Consider the following 16,352-nt stretch of genomic DNA (forward strand, 5'->3'; position numbering starts at 1 on the left):
GGTTATCACCCTTTTGTTTTCATGCAATAAGACACGAGGTGGTGAGGTTTATGGCTGCTATCACGTACTAAGAGCTGTTCTTATGCATGATGCAACGCGGAATGCCTGAAGACAGCACTCACCAGTGGTTTATTAGCCAAATACAAAAAACTCTGAGGTAGCGAATTGCTATTATATTCCAGTTACAAACATAATTAGAACAGTCAAAATAAATGCACTTATTGCCTGCATTTTGCCATTTTTAGGTAATGGGGATATAACAAGATTGTTAGTGTATGAAGAAGAAATTGTAGCAAAAGTGGTGTTGAAGCCGTCTTCATTTAATAGTCTGCACATGATAATATTGGGTCTGAAATATTTAAAGTCTAGGATGCATATGGAAAAAAGTAATCCTACGCAAAAAGCGCTAATAACTAAAATATTTTAACAAGCTACAAGCAATACATTTTGACTCAGATGATAATACAGTTAGTTTAAATTCCAATTTAAACATACGGACCTCTGCATTTTAAAACATTTACAATTAAAAACGCATGCTATCAAAAAGCTGCTTAAAAATGCCCTATTACTGTTCTGTGCGTTTTCAAGATTGAATGGCGTTTATGGTTAAACGCTGGAAGACTAGTTAAGACCCTATATTAATCAACAATATTTGGAGTTGTTTTCAGGTGGCAACTACATCACCCAAAATTCTATTCGAACTTACTTTGTATAAACTATACGGCAGACGAATCGTCCTCATTTCTCATGACTAGCAGGTAAACAGAAATACGTGTTTCTGTTACAATCACAATCAATAACCAGTAATATATCTTACTAATAAAGTACATCATATGTGCTGTGTGTATGGCATGGTACCGTTACTTCGCTTTGATTGCTGTTTAGTTGGTATATGCCAGGGCTGGGTCCGTAGTTCCGCTTCCCTTTCGCCATAGCGGAATTATCTCCTTGCCGGAAAGATTTACGGGAAAGTTGTAAGAGCTGTGAAAAACAGGAGCACAATTATTTTGAATACACGTATGTAAAAACGTTTTCAGTCTCGACCTCGCTGGATCAAAGTTATATTCAAATTATCTGTGGTGTGGCGTCTTCTGGTGGTGAGTTACGGTTCGCATAACAACGTCAATTGTTAGTATCAAATACATGTAATTCAGTAGTTGTTCCCAGTACCGAGGAAAAGTCTACCTAATCCATTTCTGTTGTTCCCAAATTAAATGTTTTATTCACAAGAATTTAGAAATTGTTAATTATTTTCTGGGTTTTGTACTATATTGGAGAACTACTGTAGCTAATTTATTTAACTAGCCGCAGTTGCTAGCTACTTATTTCACACTACTGCTGGGTAACATTTGACACTACTGAAGTTGACTAACTGCAGTTACTTGGCTAACTGAAGTCAGAGTACGTCAATACTATGCTAATACTATCCTAATCCAATACAATCCTAATCGGATAGCTCGTAGGGTAAACTACCTAACATTACCTGAAAATGGGCATTGCCATTAAACTATCAGTAAGATAGACAATAAGTAGGGTGAAATAAATTTCCCATGTATTGCACACTGTGGCACCAACTTGTCTTCAGAAGGTGTTCTAATTCAAAACAAAAATAAAAAGGTCCATTACTGCTTGCAGTGCTGGCTCTAGCCTTTTTGGGGCCCTAAGCAAAACTTAATTTGGTGCCCCCTCTTCACCACCCGGTCGAGGATTCCTAGCGGCCAGAAGGCCCTAAGCAACCACTTATGCCTGAAGCCGGCCCTGACCGCTTGGCATACTGCCCCCACTAGTATAAAGAGGTCAAAGAAGTCATGCAAAGATTATATGCCATATGTATGTATCTATACTGAACTGCTATTTAGTCTCAGCGCTGTTTTTCTATTGAGTCAATGGTATCGTATCACCTTCGGTCATTCCAACTGTTTCTGTTCTGAGTCTTTGCTTCCCTGTACTGTTGCTTCATTTTCTTTATTTTATCAGGTATCTGTTTGTTCGGATGAAAACCATTACAAGACGCCTAAACAAATGATACACATCGCTATTTAAATAGAACAACATGCCACGTTTTCACAGCACGTAATGCATCAATCCGCAAATCCCACCCTAAGTTCTAAAATCCGGGGCTTGGGCACCAAGTGAGAGCCGGGCTACTCGGCAATGGCCTAGTGGCCGACTGGCACTGGGCGTGTGAATGGAAACAGAAACATTTCTGGACTTTAGGATAAAACACCAGTGTTTGGCACCAGTGGAAACGTGGCACAGGAGAACCTTCAGTCCTCAAAGTTGATGTGTTAGAAGCAGGAAAAATGGGCAAGTGTAAGGATCTGAGCGACTTTGACAAGGTCCAAATTGTGATGGCTAGGTAATCTCCAAAACTGCAGGCCTAGTGGGGTGTTCCCGGTCTGCAGTGGTCAGTACCTATGAAAAGTGATCCAAGGAAGGAAAAGGGGTGAACCGGCGACAGAGTCATGGGTGGCCAAGGCACATTAATGCACGTGGGGAGCGAAGGCTGGCCCGTGTGGTCTGATCCAACAGACAAGCTACTGTAGCTCAAATTGCTGAAAAAGATAATGCTGGTACTGATAGAAAGATGTCAGAACACAATGCATTGCAGTTTGTGCATAGCCGCTGACCCCTGTCCACTGCCGAAAGCGCCTACAATGTTCTGTTGGGAAAACCTTTTTTCCTGCCCTTTGTGTGGTTGTTACTTTGACACGTACCACCTACCTAAGCATTGTTGCAGGCCATGTGCACCCTTTCATGGAAACGGTATTCCCTGATGGCATTGGCCTCTTTCAGCGAGTTAATGCACCCTGCCACAAAGCAAAAATGGTTCTGGAATGGTTTGAGGAACACAGCAACGAGTTCAAGGTGTTGACTTGGCCTCCAAATTCCCCAGATCTCAATCCAATCGAGCATCTGTGGGATGTGCTGGACTAACAAGTCTGATACATGAAGGCCCTACCTCACAACTTACAGGACTTAAAGGATCTGCTGCTAATGTTTTGGTGCCAGGTACTACAGTACACCTTCAGAGGTCTAGTGGAGTCCATGCCTCGACTGGTCAGGGCTGTTTTGGCAGCAAAATGGGGACCTACGCGAGATTAGGCAGGTGGTCATAATGTTATGACTGATCGGTGTACACTGCTCATCATTTTTTAAGGGAACACCTAATCATCACAATATAACACCAAGTCTTTGTCAACATAGGCAGAATTTCAGGGGGGACAGGGGGAGCAGGACCCCCCCCCCCCCATCATTGTAAAAATATTATTTGCCTCTGCCCCCCCCCCCCCCATTTGCCACTGTAACATAACGATGTAATTTCAATAATATAAATAATACGCAATGGTTTGATCCACTGCCCCGTGCCCCCCTAAGCCCCCAGCAGTGGCACGTCATGCTAGTCATGACTTCCAGTAAGTAGTTAAAACAAAAGATATGTTGGACATTTCTTAACTTCTGCCACTCAATACAATAAAACACATTTATAACCATCACCGGTCTTCACTTTTGCTCGGTTGAATTACAGGTCACACTTTGTTAGGTGACGAAGGCTGGCTAGCTAGCTACAGTAACATCAACCAGTGTTTGCAGCTGTTTGAGAGAAGCTTGCAATGCAATGTAGTGTTCCTTAGCTGACTAGGTGTTCGTGTCTACCGTCTGAAAGGCACCCAGTGCACGTAGTTAACGTGAGATTGATCCAGTCTTTCGTACCATAGCGATTTTGTTTTATGTTGATAGAGTACACACACACTGTACTATAGCTGAATTTGCAGAGTTACAGTAGCGAGCAAACCGATAGAGCAAACCAAAATATTTATACAGCACTACTTTTGGTTTCCCCCCCCTGAGGAATTGCTCTTGAGAAAATTCATGTTATTGTCCCCTCCGAAGTTGATATCAGATTTTCGCCCCTGGTTGTCACTACTGGTAGCATGAAGCAGTACCTGCAGCCCATTCAGGTTGCACAGGTAGTCCAGCCTGAATGGGCTGCAGGTACTGGTAGTCCAGCACTGCTCAAAAAAAGGGAACACCTAAATCACACATCCGGTCTTGATGAAGGAAATATTAAAGATTGTGTGCATTTGTTGAGAACAAAATGACATGACCCAACGGTCAGTGCAAACCAAAATCACTAACCGATTGAGGGCTGTATTCAAATTCACACTGAAAATCAAAGTAAATAATTGAAATTACAGGTTGTTCCAACTTGTGTGAATTTCATCACGGCAACTCATAATGTGACTCAGTGGTATGTATGGCACCCACTTATATTGCTTTACTAGGCAGGGAGAGACTGAGTCTTGATAGTGAGGGATAGAATGGTAGAGTGGAGAGAGCCAGCAGGGCACATGGAAGAGGAGTTGACCATAGTGAAACAGGAGAAAAAAGAAATATAATGGAAGAGGAAGGAAGAGATATAGAGGAGGGCACCTATGTTCCTTTATGCGCCTTCCATCAATGACCCCCCATAATTGACCTAAACTATAGGAGGGCCTTGGAATTAAGTGCTCAGACCTTGTTTGCACAACGTTGCCCCCACAGCAAGAATATTTTCCAAAGGAAACACTGTATACGTAGCTGCTTGAAAGTATGTTTACCCTACAGGTGGGGTCATTATTATTGTATAAAATATTATATATTAAAATGAACAAAAAATCCATATGTTAACCCAAATTCAAAATAAATACACTCCAGATAAAGGACATCAACCAAAACTTATGATGGATTTGAATTCTTCAGTTAACAAAACTGGTTTCTTTAACAAAAACTCATGAGTGCAAAAATGTGAACCCTTTCATTCAATAGTTTGTGGCCCTTCCATTAGATGCAATTGCTTGGAGTAAATGTCTAATATAGCCACTAATCAGTCTCTAACATTTATTTGAGGTATTTTTACCACTCCTTACAGAACCTAGTCAATTGAGTAAGGTGAGGGGTGTCTGGAATGTACTGCCTGACTGGGAGAAGACAGGAACAGGACAGGTTTTCACTTCAGGTCCTGAATGAAGTTGGCTGCAAAAAAATGCAAGATTTGTTTCCAAGCAGTAAAATGGCATAGGGCATGTTTTTTTCTAATTATTTCCATAGGTGAACTTTTTTTATTTGGGTTGTGTTATTTTATACTCAGCCGTTCTAAATATTGGATACAGAGCACATTTATATATAGGCTACTTGGTGTTTCCATGTTTATAAATGCTGTATCCTTAGCTCTTGTAAATAATATTTTTTAGAAGACCTGAAAAAAACGTGTACCCAATTAGAAATGTTGCACTGCTAACAGCCTTTTCAAACTGTTTTGTATTAAGTTAATCGTCTAACTAACACATACTTTGTTTTTTAAATGTAATGCACATTGCCCTAACAAATTTAGGGAAATTAGGTAATTGACCATTTGGCATGTTGCCCAGCTTATTGCCCGCTCACTGCACCGCTCTCTTTTGCACTGGTAGAGCCTGGCAATTTGAATCAATTTGAAATATAGTCAGTTGTGTAGACATTGATATTGTTTAAGTTCATCAATAGGTGATTATGTTGTCCTATCGCCGAGCCCTCGCACTTTGCCTTAATTACTACAAGGCAATCAGGAAAAAGCCAGCAAAAACCTGACAGTGTGTGTTAAGATGAGCATTTCTTTCCATTAGCCTATTGTATTTTACAGTAAACGGTGTGTAGTTAAGTTCCACCTGTTGGAATAGAGGGGTATACTGTCCAGGTTTCTGTGTAGCATGTGAGGAAGGTTTTGAAAATAGGAACAGGTGTCATGGGGATGGGGTGAAGAGAACACTAATGTCACTAGGTATAAAATAAATGTACAGCGAATGCCCCATTTATGAACTAATGCTTGCAATTTTTATTATTTGTCTGTCTTCTTTCTGGCACTGATTTTGCTGATGTCTATTTCATTGTTCAGTATGTGGTTACTACTAATGAGTTGCATGGTTGTTCCACCTAGCTATCTTAAAATGTATGCATTAACTGTAATTTGCTCTGGACAAGAGCGATACTTGGCTTGGAATCCAACTGGGAGTTGTTTTGGGCACCTTTACGGGTGACCTCAGCACTTGACCGAGTCAGCTGAATCATTGTAGTAGCATTATTTATCATGCTGAGGTGAAATGTGTACTCTGCCATTTGTTGAGTTGTCCTAGCAAGTTGGAACAAACTTTTAAATTCTATCTCTAAAAAACTTTCTGCTTTACTTGATCAATGTTCAAGTATGCTCTAACTTTTGACTTCAATATGTTCAATAATGTTTTTACTGTAGAGATTCTTGACAAGGTAGGACATCTTGCCATAGAACCTTGTTCCAATCGAAGTTCCAGTGACGTTTAGCAAATTCTCAGCTTTTTTCTAGTAAAATGTAAACCAAATGATTGTAAAATACATCATTATAACTGTCTTTCCCTGACTGAGACATTTTTTTGTTGACTCGATTGCTCTCTGGATTCCACTGATCTCGGGACTAAGGGACCTAATATAATGAAGTTCTTATATGCTTCAAGCTGCTGTTTGATGAAATAATAATATAAACTACAAATACATTTTGTGTGCTTGCCAGATCAGGATAGCGAAGCCATGTGAAACAATGTAGGTTTGGTGACTCTCTAGCTTGGACATTTGAAGATATACTGTTTTAGTATTAGTTCATTATAATTATGCAAATGTGGCTAATAAATATAGTAATAATCAATTGAAATTCAAAAAGTATTTTTCACAAATAATCAAAAAAAAAATTTAAGCCTTTTTCTTAAATTAGAAATTGCCAAAAATCCATGAGGGTAGAGTTAATGGGTACTAAAAGCGAACATGTTCAGATGTTTTATATGCAGTTTGTGTGCCAACTGCCTGCGGTAAAAGCAATAAAGCTTGCTCAAATTCGGTGGACAAGGCGATCATACTTTAGCTAGTTACCTAACGTCTTATTGGGATAACTTTGTCAACCATTTGTGTGATCGTATGTTTGTTTTTCTTGCAGATAAAATTCAGTCGTTCCATTTCTGTCTCTTTCTGTTACCTTCACACTCTGTTCTCCCCCTCCCTGCAGCAATGTGTGATAACACTGGTACTGAGGACAAGCCTCCGGCCCCTCCGGTCAGGATGAGCAGTACCATCTTCAGCACAGGCTCCAGCAAAGACCCGCATTCAGTGAATCACAGTTCCAAGCCATTACCCTCGGTTCCAGAGGAAAGAAAACCCCGCATCAATATAATCTCAATTTTCTCAGGAGCAGGTGAGACTGGGGTCCATAATGCTGGGGCACTGGGTGGGACTCTAAAGGGTGTGTTGGTGTTCCCATTATTATTTAGCTATGGACCGCTTTGCATCAGACCTTTCTGGACTCCTTCCAAGGGGTTAAAGCTTTTGTGCATGTGTGGGAATCTGCTTACACACAGAGGCTGTTTGACTTACAGAGATCAGGCTACTTTGGCAAATACCCCTCAGTTAATAAAGTTAGACCCAAACTAAAGCCATGTCTGCAAGATTACAATCATGATAAGGGTTTGAAATTGCTAGGGACCTCACAAAACTCAGCATTTAACACTGTTTTGTGAATCTATGTGTATCTTAATTTGACACAGTGATTACGACTGGATGTTCCAAACATTTTGCTCATCATACGTCTGCTGCTCAGGTAGAGGAATTCATGGATGCCAAGAATAGGCAGAAACTGTGCTGTATGTCATTGTATAATCCATGTATCTGATGCTGTTTGGTCATTAGTAGTATGCCTTGGTCATTCGATGGGTTGTTGGCAGTTAGCAATTGGCTTTCATTTAAAATATTTTGTAGTTGGATTAAGCTAATAAGGATTTGTCCTGGCGCAAGAGAACCACCCCTCAAGAAATGAAATTTGGCACATAAAAATCTAAATGCCATGGAAAAAAATTGGATCTCGTCTTAAGTTAAAGATGTTGCCCCAGGATTTTTCTGTATAAAAAGCTATTATTTTAAAACTCTAATTTTAGCCTGGATGTGTATGCTGTTGTGTATATGTGCATAATCTGTAGAGTCACTATCTTAAGTCGGTTAGCCATGAGGTTCCAATGTTTGGAATACGTTGTTAAAATCCTAAATTAGCCATAGATGGAAATGGGTACTTTAACTTGTGATTAGATTAGATATTTTTTTACCCGCCACTGATTATATTCATAGCCAGTATTATGCCCCTAGCCTAAGAGAATGGATCAACCCTGTGCAAATGTTAACTATCTGGCTCGTTATTGCCATTGCAGGAAGTTAGGTTAGCTTGTATGCGTTTTACCAGTTTATGTTAGCCTCGTCTAGGACAACAAAAACTAAAAGCGTGTACTGTCTGTTGTATGACAGAGTCAAACCGTTATGGCAAGTTGGCAACATGAAAGAGAGGAGGATGGTATTGGCTTTCCACTACAAGTAGGGTGAGTTAAAACATTTTTATACTTGCGCGCACGCAGACACAAACACACACAATCAGTGGCTAATACATTTAGTTGAGCAGTACATTAATTAGACAAAATTGTTTTTGGTAGCTATTTTAGTTGTCAGGTTGTTAGAGTATAGAAATAAAGGATTGACTGTTGAAGTTTAAATGGAGCTGGATTTGCTGTTTTATTTCTATCTTGCGATAGCTCTGTGCTTTTAGATCAATCGGCTTAATTTGTTTATTAATCTGGAAATGGAATACGTTAACTCGTTTGGCCATGCAGTAAATAGTTACCTGTTTGTGTATGCAATATGCTTTATAGACTTTACCAAACATATTTGCCAATTTGTTTTGAGATTAAATAAATGTGGGGTTTAATTAATACATTTATGACTGTTGTCTTATTGTTGTTGGTCTATTTATTTATGTATAACTGTTGTCTTTTTGTTGTGTTGGCCTATTTATTTATGTGTGACTGTTGTCTTTTTGTTGTGTTTGGCCATCTGATGGCATTGGCTATTAAATCACAAACCAAGCTGTAGTTTTTTGTTCCAGTTCTGGCTTCCCCAGATATTTTACACATGCATCGCTACTCTACAGAGGTACAAGATAGAGACAGTACAAAATAACATTTGTTTAGTCATGGAAATTCAGCTGCTCAATACAAATGGGCTCGCTATTTAAAAAGGTGCAGATCAAAATACAAAAAAAAAAAAATAGTTTTGGAACCATTACAGACAACAAGCACAGAAATGTCCAACTGATGCGATCAGGTGTAATGAAAAATAATAAAATTAGTGATTATTCCTTCCATCACTAATGATAATATCGTACATAATTAACAAAATATTGTTTGTGAAAGCAATGTAGTAGCATAGTATAGTGTTACTGTAAGACAAACAGCAAATTGTTTTGAAATTATAGGATACTTGTTTACTTTTGTGTGTTTTGCTTCAGTGTTAACGGATGGAATGATGGATTTTATCCATATCCGTCCCTTAGGTGGGAGAACGTTGCTCATTTAAGCTGAGATGGTTTAAAGATGCCCTTGCTCTCTTCATAATTATAACTAATGGTGTTTAGGTTAGAATGTCAGTGTGTTATCTGGATATAAGCTAATTACCAGACTAGTATAGGTAGCAAAATAAATAAAATGATAACCACTAAGGTCAAGAAGCAAAGCCAAACCGGAGACCTGCCTGTATAGCGCAGGGATGAGGGTATATCATTGTAACAACAAGGGTTTGCACTAAGTACCCAGGCTATTATTTGCCCTTATGATTTGGTGGCATATAAAATCAATAAACTGGAGGGAAGCGGGATATGGCCATTTGTGTTTCAAGCCAAGAATTCAATTTTACAAAAGCCTGCTGGAATCTGCCAGAAATATATGAAAAGAAAACCTCTTCAAATGTTCTTCCTTATTTTGGGAATTAATAACAAATATCAGGGAATGGAATAAAAAACTGCCTGACTCGTTTTATCCACTTTCATGACCAACAATTGGCTTCATATGGATTTCATTCTGTGTCTTAATTAAAAACCAATCTAATACGCTGATTTCCATCACTATGCATCAGATTATCCAGTAGCCTTGAAGGTTCAGTTTTTGCCTTTTCATTTTCAGTTGTTGAATTGGATTACTCTCAGCTCATTTAATAACGGAGAATATAATGATGGTTTATCTGATGATTTTTAGGTGGTAGAAAAAAAGACAGAGACAGAGAACGACCAGAGATCTCTCCACCTTCAGACTTTGAACACACCATTCACGTTGGCTTTGATGCTGTCACTGGAGAGTTTACTGTGAGTTTTTAACCAAACCTTACTCCAACTTTTCATCTCATACACCAAGGGACTCTCAAATGACAGCTTGGAATGCAATAGCCCTGCTAGTATTCTGTTGTTGATTTACCCCTGACCAAAACCCTTAACATCTTCCTTTCTGATAGGGCATGCCGGAGCAATGGGCAAGACTCCTACAGACATCAAACATTACAAAGTCAGAGCAGAAAAAGAACCCACAAGCTGTTCTTGACGTGCTCAAATTCTATGACTCTACAGGCAACGGCCGCCAGAAATACCTCAGTTTCTCCTCTGGTGAGCTTTCACGTGGATAAGACTTTACTGTTTTCTCTGTTAGTTACATACTTGAAAGATTGCATTTTCTTCCATTTCCTCTTTCATTTTTAGAAAAGGATTGTTTCCCCACAGGACCCCAATTTGTAAGTCTTGAATTCTTCTGAGTGGTAATTTACTTGTTACCTAAATACTGGTAATGGAATGTTTTGGTTTTCCTATTAGGTCTGCAAATATTTGCACACTAAAGATGTAGGGTGGTATATGAAATGCCTATGTCTGTCTTCTGTTCTGTATTAGCCGGTGAAAAAGAGTGTGGAACCCTCCTCCACTACTGTCAAGGGCATTGATGATGATGACGACGAAGATGATGAAGCTCCCCCTCCCATCGTTGCACCACGTCCAGAATACACGAGGAGTGTGAGTAATGTTCATAGGGTCATACCTTCTCAACATGTCTCAGTCGTGCTCTCATGGTCGTGTGTGTCTGTGTGCTTGTGTGTGTTTGTGTTTGTCATGCAGGTGTACACACGCTCTGTCATTGACCCCATCCATGCTCCAGGCACGTTTCCAGATGGAGACTCCGCATCTAAGGCTGTAGACAGACAAAAGAAAAAGGGCAAGATGTCCGACGAGGAGATCATAGACAAACTGAGTAAACACACTACATTTCCTACAAAGGCCATGTTACAGGTAGTTATAAATGTCCTTCTTGTCAGGGAAGTCAAATATTGTTCCGCTGCCCACAGGAACCATAGTAAGCTTCGGAGATCCCAAAAAGAAGTACACAAGATATGAAAAGATTGGACAGGGGTAAGGGCTTTTGAAGATGAAGTTTGGGGTGTATTTGTAATGTTTGTGCATAAGAAGATGATGTGCATAAAAAGAGTGTTTGTTATACAAACGTATGTATACATTGTTCACGCACAGGGCTTCAGGGACTGTGTACACAGCCATCGATGTTGCTACTGGACAGGAGGTAAAGGGATTAAGAGTTGTCATTGGTTGACAGAACAGGGATGGATGGTTAGATAGAAGAGAATAATGGAAAGGGAAGTCTTTTGAGAAAGAGTTGAGCAACACGCAATGTTGGACAGAGATGAAATACAGAAACAGAAATGTTAGATTGTCAGGAGAGCAGGATCACTCCGTACTAAAGGATCAAGTTGAACCTTTCCTTTCTGGGTGTTTCTCACAGGTGGCCATTAAACAAATCAACCTACAGAAGCAGCCCAAGAAGGAGCTGATCATCAATGAGATAATGGTTATGAAAGAGTTAAAGAACCCCAACATTGTCAACTTCGTAGACAGGTAAAATAATATTTAAATGTATAATTTGTTCTAAAAAAACTAACTTTTATGTAAGTTGTCTGTTCAAAACCTAACTTCCTGGTGATGGTGAGACTGTAGAGCAGCGCTAAGAACCGTGGACCTGGAGTGTTATAGGCCTTTAATGCTTTACATTTATCCAGATACTGTAGATCCAATTACTTCTTCTGGTTTGGTTTTGGGCCAATTAGAACTCTAGGAACATGATTTCCTACCCTGATTTTCAGGTCACGGAACACAATATTGTACAATATACCCCTTTGACCTATTTGGCATTGGTGTCTGTGTTTGTTAGTTTCCTAATGGGAGAGGAGCTTTATGTGGTGATGGAGTACTTGGCGGGTGGCTCGCTGACTGATGTGGTGACGGAGACCTGCATGGATGAGGCTCAGATAGCTGCTGTCTGCAGAGAGGTGACCAGCTCTTGAATGGCACACTGCATTAACCTTTATCTGTTTGCCCTGTGACATTGACTGGGTGGGAATGTTTTTTTGTGTTTTCATATGCAATGTTGTGTTTTTTCACCCATTGATCTCTTTCTCCCTCTTTGTCTTTCACTCACTCACACACATTGGTTTCCCCTTGTAAAGTGTTTACAGGCACTGGATTTCCTTCATGCTAACCAGGTCATCCATCGTGACATCAAGAGTGACAACGTTTTGCTGGGGATGGATGGCTCTGTCAAGCTTAGTGAGTCTACCTGTCCACCCTGTCCAAGCCCACGACCTATGTAGAGTAATAGAGAGAGTTAAAGTCTTGGGACTAGATACAGAATGTACCTCATTTACTCCAGACTTTGAAATACAGTATATTCAACATATTCCAAATACAGGCCATAATTGGAAGTTTAAACTCTTATTTTGTTATTCGATATACAGTGGTTCTCAAAAGTATTCACACCCGTTGGGCTTTTCCACATTTTATTGTTATAACATTAAATGAAAATTGATTTAATTAGGGGTGTTTAATCTATTAGTTAGGGGTGTTAAATCTATTAGTTTCTACATTTATTTCAAATACAAAACACAGCACAACATAACCGATTGCATATGTAATCTCTATTTGGTAGAGGCACCTTTGGCAGGAATAACAGTATATTTAGATAAGTCTCCACCTATTTTGTATATCTGGATATAGATTCCCACCATCACAAAATGTTACATGTTATTTAGTATACTATTAAACAAGCGATTGCACAAATTAAGCTGATAAATACCATTAATTTATATACACCATTGAGCACCACATTTTTGTAAGTACTTTTTGTGTGAAATGAAGAGGCTAACTAGGCTACCTTCTCTCTGATTAGTTGTTGCTTGGCAGCAAATCATGACAAAGGTGAGGAAAAGTTGATAAAATAGCATTCAATAGATGCCAAATGGTCATTTGTAAAATATCACAGACGACATCTGCTAAGCATAGCATTGATTTCTAAAATGGCAAGAATTGACATTTATGTACAGATGTGGCAAAAGTGTTGGCAGCTGTGAACTTTCTTTAAATTACACACAAATGTCTCTAAAAAGATGTGTTGATTTGGTCAAAGTATTAGGCATTTAGAAAAATTAACTCTACTGTAAATGTTTCAACGTTTTTTGTTTATATCAGAAAAATAAACAAATGGCATTGACAGAATTATTGACATCCTAGATGCAATATTTGGTAGCACAGCCTTTGGCCAAAATAACTGCAATTAAATGCTTTCTTTTACCCATGGTTTTTGCACCTCTGTTGACCCACTGCTTTTGTGAAAACTGCTCAATTTCTCAGATTTTTCTGCAGTAGTTTTCAATAGGATTTAAGTCTGGACTTTTGGTCTGGCCAATTTGGAACAGTCCAACATTTTCTCTGGAACCATTCCTGAGTGCGTTTTGAGGTGTTTGGCTTCCTGCTTGTCCTTTTCCTGCTGGAAAACCTATGCATTTTGATGGAGACCCAGCTTTCTTAGACCAGGCTTTCGACCCCCATAACATCACTGAACCTCCTCCATGTTTGACTGAGGGGAAGGTGTTCTGTTCTTTAAGGCTTTATTTAGTTTTCTGCAAAAATAGATATTGTGTGCGTTACCAAAAAGCTCTAATTTCGTCTTCTCTCTCCATGGGTAGATTATGGCATGTTCAGGTGTGTTTTGGCAAATTGAAGTTGGCATTTTTGTTTCTTTATGCAGTGGGGTGCTCCAATGTCTCCTACCGTTTAACCCTCTTTCAAAAGATGAGGACAGATGGTGCAAGTTGAAACTGTTGTACATTTTGTTTGAAGGTCAGCTTGAAGTTAAAATAAAGTAGAATAACCTTCTTGAAATCTAATTATTTCTATTTATTCTAGAAGGGGCCAATAACATTCAGTCATTTTAGTATTTCTATGTGGAATAAGTGAAGATTTTGGGTTATTTTGGGTATAGAAATTCATATGGGGATAACAACAAAATATTTTTAAACTTTTGGCCACAACTGTAGCTCTAAATTGCCTCCTTGTGCAGCATTTTAAGCTATTGTAGGTTAAGCTAGCTACTGTAGGATTTAGACGTGGTAGCTCATCTACCTTTAATTTCACTACCAAGAAGGAAAGAAATTGCTGCCTGCATTACCTTTCAGAAATTAGACCTTTCAGAAAATGGAAGAACTGTGACGGGATGGTGCTAGGTGTAGTCAGTTGAAATTGAGGGTTGGTAGTCAGTGCTGAACATCTTGAGTATTTTATATTATTTAATGGTATCAATCCACTGCAGAGCTAGCTAAAATATAACTTGAATTCCCATGTTCTGCTTTATATCTCCAGTTATACTACGATTCAGCCTGACTAGTTTTTCTCTATAACCCCACCCCCTTCTGCCTATGTAGCCGATTTTGGTTTCTGCGCCCAGATCACTCCAGAGCAAAGCAAGCGCAGTACCATGGTGGGTACGCCTTACTGGATGGCACCTGAAGTGGTGACTCGGAAGGCTTATGGGCCCAAGGTTGATATCTGGTCCATGGGCATCATGGCCATTGAGATGGTTGAAGGGGAACCGCCATACCTTAATGAGAACCCTCTAAGAGTATGTGAACCATCCTAAAATGCCATTTATTTGTTGTACAGTGTTTTTGCCAATAGCTTTTTCCAGCACTTCACAGTTCTGCCTATGCTGTACCTTTGTTCATCCTGAAGGCACTGTATCTGATCGCCACCAATGGCACTCCAGAGTTGCAAAACCCAGAGAAACTGTCTCCTGTCTTCAGAGACTTCCTTAACCGCTGCCTGGAAATGGATGTGGAGAAGAGAGGTGGGGGCAGAGAGCTGCTGCAGGTGATGCCCCATTCTATTTATACCTACCTTTGTAGATTTGCGCTTATACTTTTGTCCACTTGGTTTGTTGGATTTGGCTGTATATTCCTTCATTTCTACAATATCAGCATGTACAAATTGGGATTGATCTCTATTGGTAATCACACTCTCTCTATTCACCATCTACTGTTTGTCTAGCATCCCTTCCTGAAGCTGGCAAAGCCCCTCTCCAGTCTTACACCTCTTATCTTGGCTGCTAAGGAGGCCATGAAAGGCAATCGTTAACCAACAAAATGCCTTCCCATGCTGTGCCAGATTTATGCCAACTATGTATTTTTGGTGTCGGACTATAGGCTGAGTGATACCCCCACTCTATATGCCCAGCCCTGATAAAACTCACTGTGAAGACCAAAAACATAGCAAGCACAACCCACTACTAGTCATATGAACTCTGTTTCTTACCCAATTTTCTAATGACAACCAAAATGTAAGTGTTTATTTGTAGAGCTTGGAGAGGGAATAAAGAAATATAGTTCCTAATTTTATGGAAGAAAGATTTGTCTTAAATGTAAAACATTGCTTAATGTATTATTGATTTTTGTAAAATTATTTGTTTCCTGTATTTTCTACACTTTGTAGTTATCTTCTCTAGCTTGTTCATGTACTCTTAAGCATTTTGATACTTGAAATTCATGTGTCACCACTGTGATTATGTGATGGGCCGCATTTAATGAAACTGTTATTTCCACCTGGTGCCATATTTTAATATTATTGACTTCTCCAAATTTGTTAGTTAAAGGCATTATTGTGGTGAAATTTATGACAATATTAAGTTGTCTTATATTTTGCTACCAATGTTTTCCTTCTGTATCATTAACCTCTTAGCAATATAGGTGCACCTTATGGGCAAATTCAGTATTCGTGACAGGTTTTATTCTTACTTGTGCTGACAACCTTCTCATTTTTCGTTATTAAATTGGAATATATTGTATGTCCAATTCTCCAATAGCTAAAAATACACTTTTTCATGTGTATATTGTAAACCTACTTTGATGGAAGGTAGATCATCGGACATATTAAATATTAGAATTACAGATTTTATTTTTACTTGCGCTGATGACCTTTACATATATTGTTATTAAATTGAAATATATTGTTCATGTCCAATTCTCTACTAGCTAAAAATACACTTTTTCATGTTTATTTGTTTATCAACTTTAATGGAAAACCGTAGGTATTCAGGCCTGGTGGCTTTATATTTATGTTTTATATT

At 39.1% G+C, this 16,352-nt stretch overlaps 1 protein-coding gene across 4 annotated transcripts; it reads left to right on the top strand.

The window, feature by feature from the left end:
- Positions 1–552: 552 nt before the first annotated feature.
- pak2b (p21 protein (Cdc42/Rac)-activated kinase 2b) lies at positions 553–15,619 on the top strand. Of its 4 annotated transcripts, none has more exons than XM_010871866.4 (15): positions 553–758; positions 7,049–7,234; positions 10,107–10,213; positions 10,360–10,507; positions 10,601–10,632; positions 10,787–10,906; positions 11,009–11,141; positions 11,236–11,299; positions 11,417–11,465; positions 11,685–11,797; positions 12,111–12,228; positions 12,406–12,505; positions 14,656–14,852; positions 14,963–15,100; positions 15,278–15,619. In XM_010871866.4, exons 2-15 carry the CDS (start codon positions 7,051–7,053, stop codon positions 15,362–15,364), a joined length of 1,590 nt encoding a protein of 529 aa, XP_010870168.2. In that variant the 5' UTR covers positions 553–758; positions 7,049–7,050; the 3' UTR covers positions 15,365–15,619. The 4 variants fall into 4 exon arrangements, with proteins under 4 accessions (XP_010870168.2, XP_010870167.2, XP_010870169.1 ...); XM_010871865.4 differs by lacking the exon at positions 553–758 and adding an exon at positions 903–1,097; XM_010871867.3 differs by lacking the exons at positions 553–758; positions 10,601–10,632 and adding an exon at positions 8,332–8,402 and having other exon boundaries at positions 7,147–7,234.
- Positions 15,620–16,352: the final 733 nt, after the last annotated feature.

The sequence above is a fragment of the Esox lucius genome, chromosome 8 (genome assembly GCF_011004845.1).
Source record: "Esox lucius isolate fEsoLuc1 chromosome 8, fEsoLuc1.pri, whole genome shotgun sequence".
Lineage (NCBI taxonomy): Eukaryota > Metazoa > Chordata > Actinopteri > Esociformes > Esocidae > Esox > Esox lucius.

Coding starts and splice junctions, on each gene's coding strand:
- pak2b (XM_010871866.4), top strand. CDS start 7,051: ATGTGTGATAACACTGGTACTGAGGACAAGCCTCCGGCCCCTCCGGTC. Junction 10,214..10,359: donor CTGTCACTGGAGAGTTTACT/GTGAGTTTTTAA, acceptor CCTTTCTGATAG/GGCATGCCGGAGCAATGGGC. Junction 15,101..15,277: donor GGGGCAGAGAGCTGCTGCAG/GTGATGCCCCAT, acceptor CTGTTTGTCTAG/CATCCCTTCCTGAAGCTGGC.